This window comes from Danio rerio, chromosome 20 (assembly GCF_049306965.1).
Source record: "Danio rerio strain Tuebingen ecotype United States chromosome 20, GRCz12tu, whole genome shotgun sequence".
In the NCBI taxonomy this organism is placed as follows: domain Eukaryota; kingdom Metazoa; phylum Chordata; class Actinopteri; order Cypriniformes; family Danionidae; genus Danio; species Danio rerio.
The window spans coordinates 32,246,838-32,265,230 of record NC_133195.1 but is presented as its reverse complement, the minus strand read 5'-3'; the positions used below and the strand labels follow the sequence as shown (position 1 = coordinate 32,265,230).

Genomic DNA, 18,393 nt, shown 5'->3' with positions numbered 1-18,393 from the left:
CTGTGAGATTAAAGCTTGTTGATACTTTGATTTATGGAGGTAATTTAAAAATAATGAATCATTTTCTAATGATCAGGGCAGAGAAAATTAGGGCTACGCAACAAGGAAAGCATGTTGCATCTGAGAGGTTAAAAGGAAGCCCGCCCTTTTTGGATGACCTACTTTTTAAGAACCCCACCTATCTGAGCTCAAGTCATTCAGTTCAGGCGCACCACAGCAGAGCAGATTGGATCAAGACCCAAAGTTTCAACAGTTTTTTTTCTCCTTCAGCAGTGGACAGCACATCTGCCACCCAACCCTCCTCTCAGCCCGTGTGTTTGCATGCCCTGTTTGGCCTCTCTTTAACGCACACACAGACACACAAACTGTCTCCTCTGGCCTGCAGCCTAACCCCCATAAACGGCCTCACTACCCTCCACAGATTCCCCGGTCTCTGGGTTCAAACAGCTCAAACATCCATTAGGAGAAGCTCTGTTTCTCAGAAACACAGCTATGATGATGTTGTTATCTTGAAAGCTGATGATACATTTGGATTTTTAGGTTTGTTTCATCGTTTTGTAATAATGTAATTAGTGTATTTCATTTATGTGAAGATGTCAACAGTTGTTTATTCAATGTTAATTAACTTTAATAACTATTTTTTAATTCACAGGCTTGTGGAAAAGTGTCATGCTAATGATGCATGACCTTCAACACTGTACAAACTTCTTCAGCATTTCGGCATTTACCACTACAGCAAAAGGAGCAAAGCATGCAACTCAGAAGAAAATTTGTTGAACTGAAACCGAAAACGCATGACTAATTCATTTAATAATGTGATCTTGTGAAACATTTTCCATTTAGTCACTTGCATTTTGTGCTAACCTTTTTACTAAGCTATATATATATATATAAGATATACTAAGATATATATATATCCTTCTTGAGAAAAAAAAGCTTAGATTTTCTGTATGTACTGTGACTCAGGCATTGGACATGACTATTAAAGTAGAGTTTTAAATGCATCAAACAACTTTAGTGAAAATTAAATATAAAAATGATGAAATAATGGTAGACTTTCATTTAGGGTAACATATTTATTTATGTAAGGATGAAAAACATTTTAATTACTTAATGTATCATAAAATGGACCACCAAAATGTATCAGTTAATCAGACGTGGGATCTAATAAGATCAAATATAAAAAGACATTTAGAAATGAATATTTAGCAAAAACACACATGATCAGAGGTGACAGAAAAGACAATTAAATTATACAAATAAAACCTAAATATAATTTTTCTGATATCTATCGGTCTGTCTGTGTCTATCTATCTGTCAGTCTATTTATCTATCTGTCTGTTTATCTTTTTAAAATCTGCTACTCTTTTCTATCTATCTGCTTAAAAACAATAGAAAATCTCTTCTTCAGAGTGTTACAGTTACAAAGCAAAAGAGACTTCTAAACCCCACTTAAAGCCCCCTTTCGTTGTTTACATGTCACATGCAGGATTAAGAAGCCAACATTTAGTCCATTTAGTGTCAAATTTGTATCACAGAATAAAAAAAAAAAGCTCAGCTCTGCCCCACACACATTCAGAAAAAATGGCTGGATCATTTATTTGTTATTAAATAAATAAACAGATCTGCTGCTCCTGAGATTATATATATATATTTTATTATTGGTTAATTTCTTTTCTACAATATTTATATAGACATTACTGTAAATCTACATTAAAACTATGGTTTACAAATGACAACCATACATGTTCTTTACTTCTTATTATGCCTTAAGCAGAACATTAACAAATGCCTTATGTTTCCAACACAGCAAATGTCTTTCTTGGACACACTTCATAGATAGAGAAATACAATCACCTCTGTCTTTTTCTGAATATCTTTATCTCTGAAGAGGAGGAGGAGATTGATGAAGCCTTTGTCTGCTCATCCCAGACAGACTGGCAAAATCACAGCCCCCTGCAGGGAGATACAATTTAGGATCTATATGACTTAATCACATTTACACCTGTCCTCGCAACACAAGTCATTTATTTGCATTAATAACAGCTAATTACAACGAAAAGGAGCACAAAGACAGAGAGACACATAAAGGTTAGTGGAGCTACAACAAAGAGACGCAGTAAAGCAGTGCGCGCGCGCGCGCACACACACACACACACACACACACACACACACACAGGCTCCGCCCTGGATTCTTTCACAGAAAGCTGTTTGCTGAGGTTCCTGAGTTCAGTTGAGTTCATGAAAACCAGGTCTGTGTGTGCACGTGACCAAGCAGATGTAATGGTTTCCGGACTACGCTTGAGACGAGTGTTTTGATGAAAAGACAGAGAAAACAGAAGCCGTCGTCGCTGAATAAAATGGGGTTTTGAATAAAATGTTAATTATTTCGCTGTCAGTGTTGCTATTAGTCTTATTAATGTACCACTAGTATAGCTATTGTTCATTATTTGAGGCGATCGAGACACAAATAAACAAACCCACGAGACAAAACAAAGTTGCACTTGCTAATTTTGAGATTTAGGTCTAATGTAAAGGGAAAAGAAATCAAAATACACTTTGAAGAATTATCATTTTTGCACTTCATCAATTTGTGTTTAACTGCAATTTATATTTAACATTGTTTCTCCTGCACCGAGCCACAAATCCCCATTTCAGCATCACTTGAGCAGCAAGCTTTTCATTCTGACTGTTTATACAGGGCGTATATGCATAAAAGATTTTGCCTTATTTTTTTCTTTTCACTTTACCACATATAAAATAATAAATAAAGACCCTCCAAAACCACAGAAAAAAAAAAGACAGCACATGCTTTGTTCACATTTTTGTGCCAGAAACATATTGCATATTCAATTTGCACAATGCAATGCCTAATTTGTAGCCTTTTCACCTGCAGTGTCTTAAATAGTAAGCTAATTCTTTCATACAGCAGCACAGTAGGATGTTTGGGCAGCAAACCTAGAGAATTCTAAACATTCGCGACAACAGCATTAAAAAAGCAGCACAGACTACCTATAAATAGGAAATGAACTGTATCTATATGAAGTGTACGGTTCTCGCTTCTTTATTCTATTTTTTTGTTTTGAATGCAGGCGTTGGCTCGTGCACATTCACTCTGCGCGCGCCCGTCTGCGCATGCCACACTCCGCTGGCACAGCTATCCAGACGCGTGCGAGGATCTCACGATTCCGCTCGTTCGCCGCTCCGACCTTTCCCCCAGTTCTCGAGCACCGGGTTCATCGGGTTTACTCTGACACCGCTGACTCCTCTGTAACGCCCCCCAACAGCCACGCACCCCGTTTCAGCCAATCGGAGAGCGATCACGTACTGATCACGCGCTGCCTGCTTTCTCATTGGTCCGTTCCCGCTACACCTTTGTTTTTGATTGGTAACATGTTACCACCCGCCAGAGTGCTCTGAATTTTGTTTCTGTTTTTTTTTCTTTCTGTTGTTTTTTTGCGCTTCTGATTCACTCAGCTGAGGTTGGACCTTGCTGTAAAAAGTGATTAGACTTATGTGCCCGTGCTTCGCATCACAGTTGTCTTCCCGAGACGCACGCATATGCTGAATTTTGCTTCTGACTCCGGCCGGGTAAGTTGATTTTATTGACAAACTGCTACTTTTTTAGTATTTGCGCATTGACCCACTAATGACATCCGCTTTGGCTGCAAGTTGCGCGCGGTATACAATTAATTCTTGTCACTGAGAACAGTTGAGTTGAGAATGTTTTGCGTTTTTCAGTGTTTAACATAATAAATTGCATACTTGATCCTCTTGACATTCGCAATTAGCCTCATGTTTGGTCTTTAAATTAAATAATAAGTCATGACGAGCTATTTGCCGCAATCTTTGTTGTGCATTTCCCTCCTGCATTGAGCTGCAGTGCTACTTTACGTTCAAACTGTTGTCTTCTTCTTTTTCATAAGCGACCTTATTTGCCCCTGAACGTAGTTGAATTTGAACATTTTTATTCTTCTTGATTTATACATTCAGTTGTCTGTCATTGTAGAATACACTGTATTGCTGTTATAAATGTTTTTTACGTTCTGTATTTTTTCTGTTATGCTTGTTATATTATAAGATCTATATAACAAAAAGAGGAACCTTAATGCAACATCTGATATCATTTGATACGTTTAACCACCCTTATTTTTTGCATGGCATACTCACATGGCGTTATGGTTGGGTGCACGTCACTCTTAAATCTATATTTGGTGATGGGAGGTTCCCAGCAGCTCATGGTTAACGCTGTGTGAAGTGCTTGGTGGGTGTAGTCTCTCGGCTCTGGGCCCCCTTTCTTTGCTTATGAATGGCAGCAGCTATTTACAGTAGATTCATGATATTGTCATTTTGACATTTTATTGTATGCCATGAAATTATGTTCAATATACATATATTTCTATAGGAGCCATTGTGGTCAGTCATCAATTCAGATTCAATATTGCCGTTCATCAACTGGCACACTGTGACAATAAAATGACAAATGTGCTTTTTTTCTTATTCATAGTCCAGTCTTGTGGACATCTGTGAGGTGATGATGGAGAGAAACAGGCATGACAGTGAGAAGTCTTGCTCCTCCACTCCAGAGTACAATGACCTGGAAGCTGCGGAGGCTTTGGTGTGCATGAGCTTCTGGGTCCAGAGGACCCACAAGCCTCGCCCACTTACGCCCACCTCGGACTCCTGTGATTCTCTCGCCTTGCAGCCTGAACTCATCGAGTCTCCTAAAGACCTGGTCTCCCTCTCATCACTGGTGAGTGACTCTAATTAAAAAAGTGGAAAACAGTTTGGTCTTGGAAGAGTAGTTTCAGTGAGCATCATAAATACATTTAAAATACAAAACCTGTAAAAGGTTTTAGAGATGATGGAGAAGTCAAAGTGGGTAAAATATGGCCTGCATCATTTTGTGAAAGAAAGTGTAGTCACTGCATTTAGGAATAATGTATGCAAATATTAAAAACAAAACAGTTTTTAAATCACCAGGCATTGTAAATGTTTGCAGAGAAAACTGGACATAATACATTTAATGACTGAGTTTAGTGATTTGTACAATGAATCAAACCAGACAAAAGCCTAATGCAGATACATGACTAATGAAAGCAAAATTAGTTCCAAAATCAGCATACATTGTTCCCCTGGTTGGACAGAACAGGGATGTTTAAACCTGTTCCAGGAGAGCCACTGTCCTACAGAGTTTAGCTTCTACCCTTATTACACACACTAATAACGAGGTCTTTGGACTCACTAGAAACTTTTCCAACTACTGTGCTGGAGCCAGCTGAAGCTAAAGTATTGCCCATCATACATATTAACACATTATACTGTGGGATCAGTCAACCATGCCCTCCCAAAATCTGCAGGCTGACTATTACTTTTAGCATCTGGTTTCATCTCTAAGAGACTAAAAATGGGCAAACATCTAGGCAAAAGTCATGTAATGCTTTTTTCAACCTTAACAGAAATTCTCAATGTTCAAAGCCAGTTTTTCTCTCCCCAGTGTATGACCCCTCCTCACAGCCCGAGCTTTGCGGAAACTTCAGGCACAGCGGTTCTCAGTACCTCAGTGGCCTGCTCAGGTCTAAAACCACATCCCAGACTATGTTCAGCCTTGACCAACAGAGCTGCATGTCATGTCAGCTTGCATCCCAGTACCACAGTCCTGCTCAACCCAGCTCCGCCGCAGACAGCAGAACAGCCTTCTCTGCGCAGAGCCACCAGCGTTATTCGGCACACCGCCGACAGATCCATGGACCACAACATTCCATCAACAACCACAGGGCAGGAGAAGCCATGCTCCTCAGAAATTCCTCCAGAGCACACGGAATCCAATACCAGCCTCAAAGGAGAAGTGCAAATCTGCAGTAGCCCATGTGACTCTGCAGAACCAGAGAGAACTGCCCCTTCCCCTGACTCTACAGGCATTGCTATCCCCACTTCTCAGTCCACCATTCCTCAGTCGCCTATGTCCAGCCCACCTGTGCTCTGTCAGGTGTTTCCTGTTAACGGGCAGACAGGAATCATCTCTGCGTTCGTTCAGACTCCAGTTCAGATGCAAACTTCAGGGTCAAAGCCCATTCTTCCACATTCTCAACCTCTTCTGGTGGGCTCACCTGTGGCTCAGGGCACTGTGATGTTTGTAGTCCCGCAGTCTCAGGTATCCCAATCCTCAACCTGTCAGCAGAGCGTCGTTACACTTGGGAACACAAAGCTTCTACCCTTGGCGCCTGCTCCAGTCTATGTGCCTTCAGGTCAGAGCAGTGGAGTGACACAGTCTGACTTTTCACGCAGGCGGAACTACGTCTGCAACTTTCAAGGATGCAAGAAGACTTATTTCAAAAGTTCCCACTTAAAGGCTCATTTAAGAACACATACAGGTTGGTATCCATTTAGAGGCATTGTTTTTGTTCTGGTTTCAGCCATAATCATGATTGTTGATCGTCTTCCCTTTGTGTCTCAGGTGAGAAGCCTTTCAGTTGCCATTGGGAAGGGTGCGACAAAAAATTTGCTCGCTCAGATGAACTTTCCAGGCATCGTCGAACACACACAGGCGAAAAGAAGTTTGTCTGTCCTGTCTGTGAGCGCCGTTTCATGCGAAGCGACCACCTGACCAAGCATGCACGGCGTCATATGACAACCAAGAGGTCAACAGCGTGGCCTAATGAAGTTCGTGATGTAAACAAAATGGCCACTTCCCAAGCACCATCTTCCATACCCCTCAGTGTGCTTCTTCCTGCCTCAAACTAGGTTAAAACTCAGACCACTTCACCTCAGTCACCTCAGGACAATATCCCACTGACCATTTAACAGTGGAAATTCAAGAAAACCAAGGCTGCTACACATCCATGTACATAAAACAATGTGACATTGCACTGGATTTTTATTTTAATCATGGTTGTTTATAAGGAATTCTTGTTTACTTTTTATATAAGTTATGTCTCCCGATATGTATTTACTCCCTTTGCCAAAGTCTTTGCATCAGTTCATCTCGTACTTACTCCTTACTGTTGTAAATTTGTACATATATATCACTATCTATATGAATGTACTGTGTATTCAAATTTGCATTTATTGTTGATATATGAATAAATGTTATTGATGTTATTTCTGTTAAATGGACAGTATTCCTGTATGCGATACTACCTGCAATATTCCATATTATTTAATAAACATTTGTAGTAAGAATGTACAGTTTGTTTTGTTACCTTTCTATTGAACAAAAACATTGGCCAATAGATATCTAATTAAATTTAAGTATTTTATTTAAGACCTTTTTAAATGTCTTAAAAGCACAGAAAACACTGCATGTGGTTCACCATATAGGTCACATAAAACAATAAAAAATTTATATAATGGCAACAAAACATGGCAAACCCATGCAGACAGTTGTAACACAACGTGTAAACCATGAATAAAGTAATAATGCAATCATTTTTAATTTGCAGTTTCAGCTCTTTTTTTAATGAAAGGAGTATTAGGGATACAATAAACAAATATAACCCTTTTACATAATATTCACATAGGATAAAGGGGAAGATTGGTCAGGAACCAGGATACATGAAAGATCTCATATTTCTTTACAAAAGAAACTAATTTCTTATAAATTAATTTCTTATTAATGTATCAATTAATTAGTCAATAAGAGTATATCTTGTTAAGAAACCTTTTTAAATAAATAAAATATTCCAGCAGAATTAAGAAAGTTCTAAAGATCTGTTTTGGTTTTGAAAATAACACTTTTAAAGGGAAAACTGACAAAACAAAACAGTCGTTACATAGCCTGCATGAACCGAAGTGACGACACAGTTACACAACACCAATTCTCAACGTTGTCACCCCACAGCACCCAGTAACAAACCTCGTCCAATCACATCGCTCCATTGTGGAGAGGTTAGGGGGCGCGACCAATCACAAAGGATGACGAGTTGTAAATATGGCAACAGCAGCTTGACTGACAAACTGGTCTCCGCCCTTTTGCCTTACTGACCGACATTTCCAAACGAAAATTGAAGCGAAAAATAAACCAAAAAACTTTTTTTGTGATGAAATTATTTGTAAACGACAGATTTCTGTTTTCATAGTGATTAAATCAGTAAGAGTGAGAAGTAACGCAAGAACTTGGCGATGACTCAAGAGTATCTTTGTTCGTATGAACTCTATGAACTCAGTGAAAGCTTCATGAAAAAAAAATGCATTTGGCGTGCTCAGTAGTACTTTTGATTTTATACATCCATTTAAAACTTAATATCAAATTAGACCAAATCTATTTATTATTTCAATATTCAATTAAATAATTATTATATTAAATCGAATAAAAATGCGTCCGCACATTAACCTTGTTGATGTCGACTGTTTTTTATTTTTATTTTATTTATTTATTTATTTTTTTTTATGGAGAATCATTTTCTTATATATTCACACCGTTTTTGGTCAAATGTGGTAATAAATGCATTTTAACAACGTTTAGCATAACCCTTTTGTAACTGTTTTACCAAGAAAAAATGTTTGGATTGCATTTCTTAACTCCTAATGTCGCTAGTTAACACACTCAATGCGTTTTTTTCAACACATCCCATAATTTCTAAAATATCAGCCTTATATATACATGCTTTCTTGCTTTTCATTTACAATAAAACCAAAATCAAGTGTAGTAGTGCAGCAGGATTATGTTTCTATGAATTAAAAAAAAATGTGTTAAGCTAGAATGCTGTGTGTGTGACCCATTATTTAAAACAGTATTAGAGCAGGCAGGGTTAAATCGCGCTCGAATGGCATTTTACTACAGGTGAAGCGCGGCCTCTGCTGTTCACATAAAGCATTACATGTAGTTTACTGTATGACATAATCCTTATTCGAGGCTTTGTTTTGTTTCCTCAACAGCGCATGTGGAATCTGCGCTTAAGATAAATAAATGTCCTATATTTTGTTATAAAAATAAATCAAAAGGTCACCAGGCTATGAAGATAATGTTTTTGGTATATATTTTGCAACAAAATCTACACAATGATTTTATCCCTTCCTATTTTCAATATAAAGCAAAGCACAGAACAATGAAGGGCAATACAGGCAAGTAGGCTACCTAATTTGATATATTTCATTATAGTATTTATTTAAATATTTGTAATGACAGAACAGTGGTATACGGATCTCACATTATCATACACAATAATAAAGCCATCTATTATACAACCATTGGCTAGTAATTCAAGTCTTTTGTAAAGGGTAAAATTAACAAAATAAATAAATAAATAAAAAATAAAAATAGTGTTTTAATATACTTTCTCCAAAAACTACCATAAAGGATATTGGATATGCCAATAATCATGCAGTCAGTTTTTATTATAGTATTTTAAACAGGTCATAGATTTAATTATCTTTCTCAATAAAGAAACAGCATTCAAACTTATTTTTGGAAGAATAGTACTAATGTATTATTATTTTGGTCTCTTTCTTTATATGTAAAAGGCTTTTTCAGGCCAATAATAATCCGGATAACAATAATATTAGGACAAAATAGCATAAAAATAAAGATTGAAAATCTTTATTGTCATTATGCAGGCACAATGAAATTAAATTCAGCTCTTGACATAAGGCATTTAAGATTTTAATATGTTGTTTAATATATATATATATATATATATATATATATATATATATATATATATATATATATATATATATATATATATATATAWATATATATATAAATATATATATATATATATATATATATATATATATATATATATATGAACAGTATGAATAATACATATATTAAACAAAGTATCTAATTAATGTATTTTAACAGTTAGATAAATTAATAATGTTGATCATTTTGATATTTTAGATTTGTGAAATGTTTTGTCTGTGGTGATAGTTGTCCTCCTGCCACTAGACTGCAGTATACTAAAACATGCAGCGATTCTCCCCCGCCCGACTGTGACCTCTTGGGCGTTTTTATTGGTGCTTATCCCGCGTCCTGGGAATGTTTTTGTTATGAAAAACAAAGGATCTATACTCGTTGACTAGTTGTAAAATACGTTTTCCGCTTAATTTGAGTTGTTTTTTTTATATGTCGAGTTTAAAAATAATCAACAAAGTCCGTTGGAGTTCGTGTTAACGGTTTAGTTGTGGTGAAGAACTGGCTAAACAGCTGAGAGATTATTGTGGTGTAAAGTTTGATCGGCAATAAAATACTGACACCTCTTTGATGACAGTAAATGTTATATTAATGATGTGGTATTAGTGATATTATTGATGTCCAATATACGTTAATCTTCGTGCTGAAGGACAGGAGAAACGACAACAAGACATTTACCTCTGTCATACGGAGGATTTGATGAAGGTATAATCACAAAAGATCACACGTGCAGTTTCATGTTCATTATTGAACGTGAATATTGAAGCTTTCTAAAGTATTTTAGGTTAGAGTATGACTTGATGTTGTGTATTTCGAAAATGTTTACTCAAATCTGGCGCGAAACCGCATCTTCCTGTCAGGCGGGTTTTGTTGTTGCAAATGGGTTTATGTCTGCCACGTTATAAAAGAGGTACGGAGAAATGTATTTCCCCAAACAACAGTCGATTGTTTTTATTATACAAGATATAATTATCTTAAAAACGTTTATTGTGCTTCGTTTATTGTGTCATTTGTATGTGATCGACAGCTGCAGTCTTTGTGACTTGAATAAATTCACTGATAGTTAACGTTACATGCTTTATTTACTTCTAATTCAGTAATTTTGCTTTGAAATAATAACAGATGCAAGCACATCAGTGTAAAGGACATCTACGGTAACAGAAAAGACATCTACGGTATATAAACCGTTTACTTGAGTGTGGAGTAAAATTATACACATTTATTAAAGTATATCGAACATAAAAATAAAAACATTAAGATTTCACAAATGTATAGTTTTATTTCATATTCGCGCCCTTTTAAACCTGTTTGTATGGTTTTGTAATACTTTGCAACCCCCAATATGTTTGAATTTCCCGCGAGGTGCAGCTCTTACGTGACGCGGTGGAGAAATCTGATTGGTTCATCTGATGAACGAGTTAAAAGGACCAAACAAAGCCGGGGAGTTTGCTCTTTCCCCATTGGCTGAGAATAAGCGCCAAGAATCGAATATAAAAAGCGTATCCGGCATTCATACTTAGTGTTATCTTCGCTTCAGCTGGACCGTAGACCTGCTAGCTCTTAGTTTTGCTTTTATTTATTTCTAGTTAACTTTGTTTTAGAAGTTGTCTTTATTTTTAACCTTTAACTTATCCTCGTTTTGTTTTACCAAACACTCCAAGCTTTACAATGTCGTCCACTCGCTCTCCCCTGAAAACCAAGAATGAAAACACAATCTCTACTAAAATGAATAACATGTCCTTTGTGGACAAAGAAAACACGGTAAGTTTGTTTCTTTGACTTTACTTTTAACGAACCGCAATTATTGTAACTACTGCGTAGTCATGCGACCCGTAAGTTACATTTTTAGGCTCTCAAGAGTAGCTCTATACGCGCATATAACATAAAATACGAATATTACTTTAAATACAGCTACTAGGTAGTTGTGTTGTGTTGTAAAATGTGATTTGTTTTGTCCTCAGCCACCCAGTTTGAGCTCCACCAGAATCCTGGCGTCCAAAACGGCGCGCAAAATCTTTGATGAATCAGAGGTCAGTCCACTTTTACTTCGTCTCTGCACGTGTCTTCAGAATGAGCTAATATTATGCATGTTTATCTGATGTGGTATTAAATGTTTATCGACTTCTGGAGCGATGTCTTTAAGTTGTAGATAAAATTTGGCGGATTCTGAGCGCGCTAAGTTGGGCAGGTAACATCAAACTTATCCGGGTCTTTTTGGAAGAACAATGGCTCATTAAACTAGTCCAGCTGAACGGAATTAAAAACGATTACTTAAAACTAGGGTGATTTTTGTGTTTTATGCTAGTTAATAAAACAATGCATGAGTTTGGCGGGCGATTAGCTTGAGCTGATGTAATGTTGCATAAACGACGCAGAGTGTATGCTAAACATGCACTTTAAAGTGCGAATACTCCTTTTCTGTACAATTCGATCAATATTTAGATGGTTTTCTTATATTTGCACAACTTGGTCTGGTCAATCAGAAAAGCTCTTGTTTTGCCGAAAAAATATAGACCGGAAGTAGTATTACTGGGAATGATCAATGCACCAAAAGCAAACAAGATGGTCTTATTACTATTATTATTTATTTGTTTTCTGGTAAACGAAGGAAATCGTGCTAATATTCCAAGTTACAAGAAGTGGAAACCCAAATGGTGTATATAAAATGTTTGATACTTTAATACAGCTGAGTCTTCTCGTTCATACAAGCAACAACTTTCCATTATCTAAGACTTTTTTTTTTTTTTTTTTTTTTTTTTGGGAAATGAGAACCAAAGCTAACCAGACTTTAACGAACATTGTCAAATGCTAGCTTAGTTAGTAGCTTAGTTTTTAGTATATTTTTTATATACCATTGAATAACTTGCTATTATTATTTTTTACAAAATGGTCAAGAATTGCAAGTCTTGAATAAAATGGTTAATAGCCCAAACAGAAATGAGCTTATTGCTAAAGATTGTTTTTATCCTAGTTACATGCACCATAAGCCCTAACTCATGTTAGTTTGTTACATCAAACATGTTTTAATTGCAGGGGCAGTCGAAAGCAAAGAAAGGAGCAGTGGAGGAGGAGCCTCTTCTGAAGGAGAACCCCCATCGCTTTGTCATTTTCCCAATTCAGTATCATGACATCTGGCAGATGTACAAGAAGGCAGAGGCCTCTTTCTGGACAGCTGAGGAGGTGAACTTTAAAACATAACACCTTAACACCTAGAAATGCCTCCATTTAATATGCTGTCCTTACTAGGTGCACCGGTCAATCTGGTTTTGTCAAAGATCCTGAAAATTAGCATAAATATGAATGAGAAATTTATTAGAATTGATTTAAATTAGAGTATCTAATTAATAAATTTAGCAAAGTTTTTAATAAACATGTACCAAATCAGCAATTTAATATTCCTGCAAAAGTGCTAGCCATTTATCAAAACATGACCAAAGAGACAAGTTTACGAATTTAACATGCATTTATTAGTCAAATTTACAAGTTATTTTTTTTCACAACTAGTGCTCTTTAAATGTACTTGATATAATTAATCCTCCTTGTTCTCAAGCTATTAAGTAACTTGTCCTTTTCAGTGTGTTCTAATGGCCCTGAATATAATTTAAATGTCATTTAAAATTTGCATATTGCCCTTGGCTAATAGTTTAATGTAACATTCAGCCTTTATTTGCTAGCATGCTTTTTATAGTTGCAATGTTTTGAACACTTGGGTTTTTATTTTTTCTAAGGTTGATCTGTCCAAAGATCTGCAACACTGGGATTCCCTGAAAGACGAGGAGAGATATTTCATCTCCCATGTTCTGGCTTTCTTTGCTGCAAGTGATGGCATTGTCAATGAGAACTTGGTAAGCTCATAGGCAAACATTTACAGCCTGGCTGTCAGTCAATTTCTGAAGGGCCACAGTTTTGCTTTAGCCCTCATCAAACACAGCTGATCTAAATAATCTGTTCAAAAGAATCTTGAACCCTTAATTGGCTGCATCAGATGTTTGGTTAGGGTTGAAACAACTGCAGCGCTGTGGCCCCCTTCAGAAATTGACTTATACCTATGATTTTACAGGATTTAATTTTTTCCCTCCCCCCCTTTTTTTTAATTTATTTATTTTGTTAATTGGTCCTTACCACTTGTCTTCTGACTCTAGGTGGAGCGTTTCACTCAGGAGGTCCAGGTGACTGAAGCCCGCTGCTTCTATGGCTTCCAGATAGCAATGGAAAACATCCACTCAGAAATGTACAGCCTGTTGATTGACACCTACATTAAAGATTCTAAAGAGAGGTAAGTGTTTGGACCCGTTTTGAGGTTATTGGGAGCAATGATGAGTGGCGCAGGGGTACGTACCTCAGCTGATAATGGGAGCTGAGTGTTGACTGCTCAAAATCAGTGGACATGTGGTCAGCTGGTTGTAGGGTGTCAGCACGAAATTATCGCCTTGACTGAGCTCCCTAAAAATGCTCTTGTAAATGGTACCTAGTCATTTATCTGACTAATGAAATTGTTTTCTGTAGGGAATTTTTGTTCAATGCCATTGAGACAATGCCATGTGTAAAGAAGAAGGCTGACTGGGCACTCAACTGGATTGGTGATAAAAATGCACGATATGGTATGTTATAAACATACTTTATTAAAAAGGGGAAAAAAAAGAAAAATAATTATAATAAAGTATTAAAGGAAGTTTATTATTAAGTGACCGCTAATTTAAGTCTTGCACTGGTTACAGGTGAGAGAGTGGTGGCCTTTGCTGCAGTGGAGGGAATCTTCTTCTCTGGGTCTTTTGCTTCTATTTTCTGGCTAAAGAAGAGGGGACTCATGCCTGGACTCACCTTCTCCAATGAGCTGATCAGCAGAGATGAGGTAACCCTTTTGTCTACCTTAACCCTAGTATGCACCTATTGTAGAATGTGGTACTAATGTTTCTTATTCTTGCAGGGTCTTCATTGCGACTTCGCCTGCCTCATGTTTAAACACTTGATCAACAAACCATCAGAAGAAACCGTGAAGAAAATCATCATGAATGCAGTTGAAATTGAGCAGGTTTGTGAGCCTTCATAACAAGTGCTTTCAGTCAGGCCAGTGTTCATTTTCAGGTTTACACAAAGGGCAATGTTCATTAAAGTTCTTGCTGAATAAAGCTAGATAGGTTTCATCAGCATGACTACAGGGCAGTTGTTTTTACAGAATAAACTGCCCTGATGTATGTAATCTGGCTGCTTGTCACAGAACTGAACTATTAGATGTAGTAATTTAACTTTATTGAATGTAACAAACAAACATGACTGAACACAACCTGCAGTTCCAGATTTGAATTTTCTTTAGTTGAAGAGCTGCATGTTAACAATGGATTAATAAACTTACTTTTTTTTTTTCTTCTCTTGCATTTGAGTGCTAGAGTAAAGTAAAGCCAGATTTCGCTTGAATGATAAAGCTTGTGGTTTAGAAGACAGAACTTTTATTCCGCTAAACACCTGCCATAATGTACTTTCTTGCTTGACAACTTAACTACAATTGCAGCCTACAGTAACTTACTCAGCCACAAGATGGTGGCAAACAGTCTAAAAAAGGGGCAAGAAAGAACTGAAAATTGACTAATGGTCAAGATCACTGGTGCTCAACGCTGTACCTGGAGGTCTAGCTTCCTACAAAGTTCAGCTCCAACTCTGACCGAACACGCATGAACCTATTAATTAGAACTAACATGCGTTGCAATGTCTTTGGCTTTTCAGAATCAACTATTCCAGAGTGCTGTATAGTATTGAGATGTAGTGTGGTCGATCATATGATAGATATTCCCACTTTATACAGTTTTATGTGTGCTTTGACCACTTATTTATTGGAAAGGAGGGCCTATGTATCAGTCTTTTTTTTTTTTTTTTTTTTTTTTTTTGACCCCTTATAAATAAGGGACTAAACCAAATAAAAATGAATAAATTGTCTTTTTTTTTTTTTAATAATCAAGTCAAAGTATTTTCAATTGAATGGGTAGACAAGACCTGACAGGGTATGTACTTGCATTTTAGTGTCTTCTACTTGTAATTGCATCCTAAAGTAAAAACAATACAGGGCATATAGTTTTAATAATTTTTGTAAACCACAAATCTGACTTGTTTATCTTCCTAGGAGTTCCTGACTGATGCTCTTCCCGTGAAGCTCATTGGCATGAACTGTGACCTGATGAAGCAGTACATTGAGTTTGTGGCTGACCGACTGTTGCTGGAGCTGGGATTTGACAAGGTAGGTTTATTTCATTAGTCTTGAGTCTGCTCATGGTGGCAGTGTAGTCCTTGTAATGTCTAATGATCTGAGGTCTGTCACATGTCAAACCCGTTTTGTACTTTCAGTTCAACAGGTGGCACTTTAAGCGTCACTAACCTTCCAAATTGCCTTTCTAGGTCTATAGAGTGGAGAATCCTTTTGACTTCATGGAGAACATTTCGTTGGAGGGCAAGACCAACTTCTTCGAGAAGCGAGTGGGCGAGTACCAGCGCATGGGAGTCATGTCGGGAACTACAGATAACACTTTCACTCTGGATGCTGATTTTTAAAGACTCAATCTGAGTGCTTCAACGGACACTTAACACAAAACTATGGACTTCTGGGACTTTTGCTGTATAGTTTACATGTTTTTGTTTAACTTTGTTTTAGCGAGATTAGTATTAAATAAGCTTTTTATTTTTGTTTTACATAATAAAAAAAAAAATTTGAATTTCAACTTTTTGGATGAGGTATTGCTCGAAGTATCAAGTTAGGTTTTTCAAGATATGGTGGCTCAATTTAGCCCAGACTCTATTTCGTGTAAATGAGGTAAAATGAGTTATGGAGATTTATACTGCATTTAGTAGCTAGCTTGCCCCAGAGCAGACTAATAAGGCTAAGACTAATCCTAGTGATTTTCTGTTAGTAATTCATTTAAGTTACTCTGGCCATTTACTTATATTGGCAGTATAGATAATATTTCTCACTTCCATATAAAGTATGGGATCGACTCATAAATTAAGGTACAAATATAGAAACATGAATGGATAAAATAGATGCTCCAATATTGGGTAAGAGTATGCAGTTAGTTATTTAATAAACTTTCCTGCATAACATGGTTGACTTTTGGTCACATTTAACACAAAGTAAACCACTGCTAATTTGATGGTTATACTTTGGTGTAGGTAACTTTACAGCATCTTCCCAAACCAGAACAGGGTTCGAGACATTGCCACACTGTCCATCAAATTTTTTTTTTTTTTTTTTTTTTAAATCAATAAAGAGAAAAATCGTTACCCTGGCTTTCAGAATTTTACATTTCATAACTAGCTTTGCTATAAGAAGCCAATAAATAGTGATGTGTATATTAGGAACTGCCATTAAATGATTCAAGCTTAGTAAAAGAACTGTTCACCAGAAAATGAACCTTTACTTAAGGTTTACACCTGTGATCAAGTGGTTCCAAACTTAAGAATTGCTTTCTTGTTGAACACAAAAATATACTGTGGTGAATGGTGAAAAAGCCTGCTACAGACAACCATAGGAACAAAAAACTAAGTCAATGGTTTTTAAATTATTATCTTTTTCCCCCCACCAACATTCAGTTCAACGATTGCTTCCTTTTGAACACAAGTTTGATCAAAAGGAGAATTTTCATTTTACTGTGAGCTGTCACTTTAATTGAAGCCTAACAGTTAAATGCACTATGATGGTTTTCTTTATGCTCATCTGTAATGAACATCAATGCTCACATGGAAACTTCTAAAGCACTCAATATATTTATAGTAGCCATTATCTAGGGCACTCCTGGCATGAGCTGTTGAGCAGTCGCTCTCTTGTAAGTGCTCTCGGGACGTTTTGATACTATTTGTTCATGGGACAACATGCACATCAACTTAAGAAAGAAGTCTTTTGACCTTTTAATACGGCTCTACAATCCACAAACTTCTGCTTATTGCATGTACTCGAACACATGTTACATCTTTCATTGCTGTACGTTTCTATTTTAGAGTTTGGGCACAACTGCCATTGAGTTGTCAGTTGATTTGAGCTGCTGTGAAAACGGTGATGGATGGTCATGAAGGTCTGAATCTTACTGTTAAAGTGAGAGTATATCAGAATAAGAGCAGCGATTGACTCTTGGACATGTAGATTACTGCGAGGATCATTTCTCCAGGTTTTTCTCATTAGCGTGCCTGTCAGCGGTCCATTCTGACAACAGCTGCTTTAGTTGACCCATCCACACACAGTAGATCTTGTTAGCAGCCATTATATAACTAAACAGCACAGTGCTACAACAACAGGTATTATAAGCCTTATGTCCATTGTTTAATGGAATAGAGAACGATATATGCTAAAAATATAATATTTAAACTATAATTTAGTTTTTTTTGTACTGTATGGGAATTTGGGAGACTGATCTCTACAACTCTTTTTTAACTGACATCTTTAGCAGTCAGTGTATGTTTTTAGTCTTCCACACACATACAGTGTATATATATATATATATATATATATATATATATATATATAATATCATGGCCACTTTATTAGGTACACCTGTCCAACCGCTCATGAACGTAAATTTCTAATAAGCCAATCACATGGCAGCAACTCAATGCATTTAGGCATGTAGACATGGTCAAGACAATCTGCTGCAATTCAAACCGAGCATCAGAATGGGGAAGAATAAATAGAAAGGTGATTTAAGTGACTTTAAACATGGCATGGCTATTTGTGCCAGACAGGCTGGTCTGAGCATTTCAGAAACTGCTGATCTACGGGG

At 36.7% G+C, this 18,393-nt stretch overlaps 2 protein-coding genes and 1 non-coding gene across 6 annotated transcripts; all 3 read left to right on the top strand.

Moving 5' to 3' along the window:
• Positions 1-3,378: 3,378 nt before the first annotated feature.
• klf11a (Kruppel like factor 11a) lies at positions 3,379-7,112 on the top strand. Its single transcript, NM_001044941.3, is given in 4 exon segments — positions 3,379-3,591; positions 4,508-4,753; positions 5,498-6,374; positions 6,458-7,112. Coding segments are annotated over 4 exon segments (1,440 nt in total). The 5' UTR covers positions 3,379-3,561; the 3' UTR covers positions 6,745-7,112.
• Positions 7,113-9,932: 2,820 nt separating this feature from the next.
• On the top strand, positions 9,933-16,903 carry rrm2l (ribonucleotide reductase M2 polypeptide). Of its 4 annotated transcripts, none has more exons than XM_073932145.1 (11): positions 9,933-10,342; positions 11,299-11,398; positions 11,599-11,667; positions 12,671-12,817; positions 13,366-13,482; positions 13,780-13,913; positions 14,144-14,238; positions 14,356-14,489; positions 14,565-14,669; positions 15,753-15,866; positions 16,025-16,903. In XM_073932145.1, exons 2-11 carry the CDS (start codon positions 11,306-11,308, stop codon positions 16,175-16,177), a joined length of 1,161 nt encoding a protein of 386 aa, XP_073788246.1. In that variant the 5' UTR covers positions 9,933-10,342; positions 11,299-11,305; the 3' UTR covers positions 16,178-16,903. The 4 variants fall into 4 exon arrangements, with proteins under 4 accessions (XP_073788246.1, XP_073788247.1, XP_073788248.1 ...); XM_073932146.1 differs by having other exon boundaries at positions 9,933-10,547; XM_073932147.1 differs by lacking the exon at positions 11,299-11,398.
• LOC137488762 (small nucleolar RNA SNORD94) lies at positions 13,945-14,080 on the top strand. Its single transcript, XR_011007944.1, has one exon. It is a non-coding gene; the product is annotated as a small nucleolar RNA SNORD94 (small nucleolar RNA).
• Positions 16,904-18,393: the final 1,490 nt, after the last annotated feature.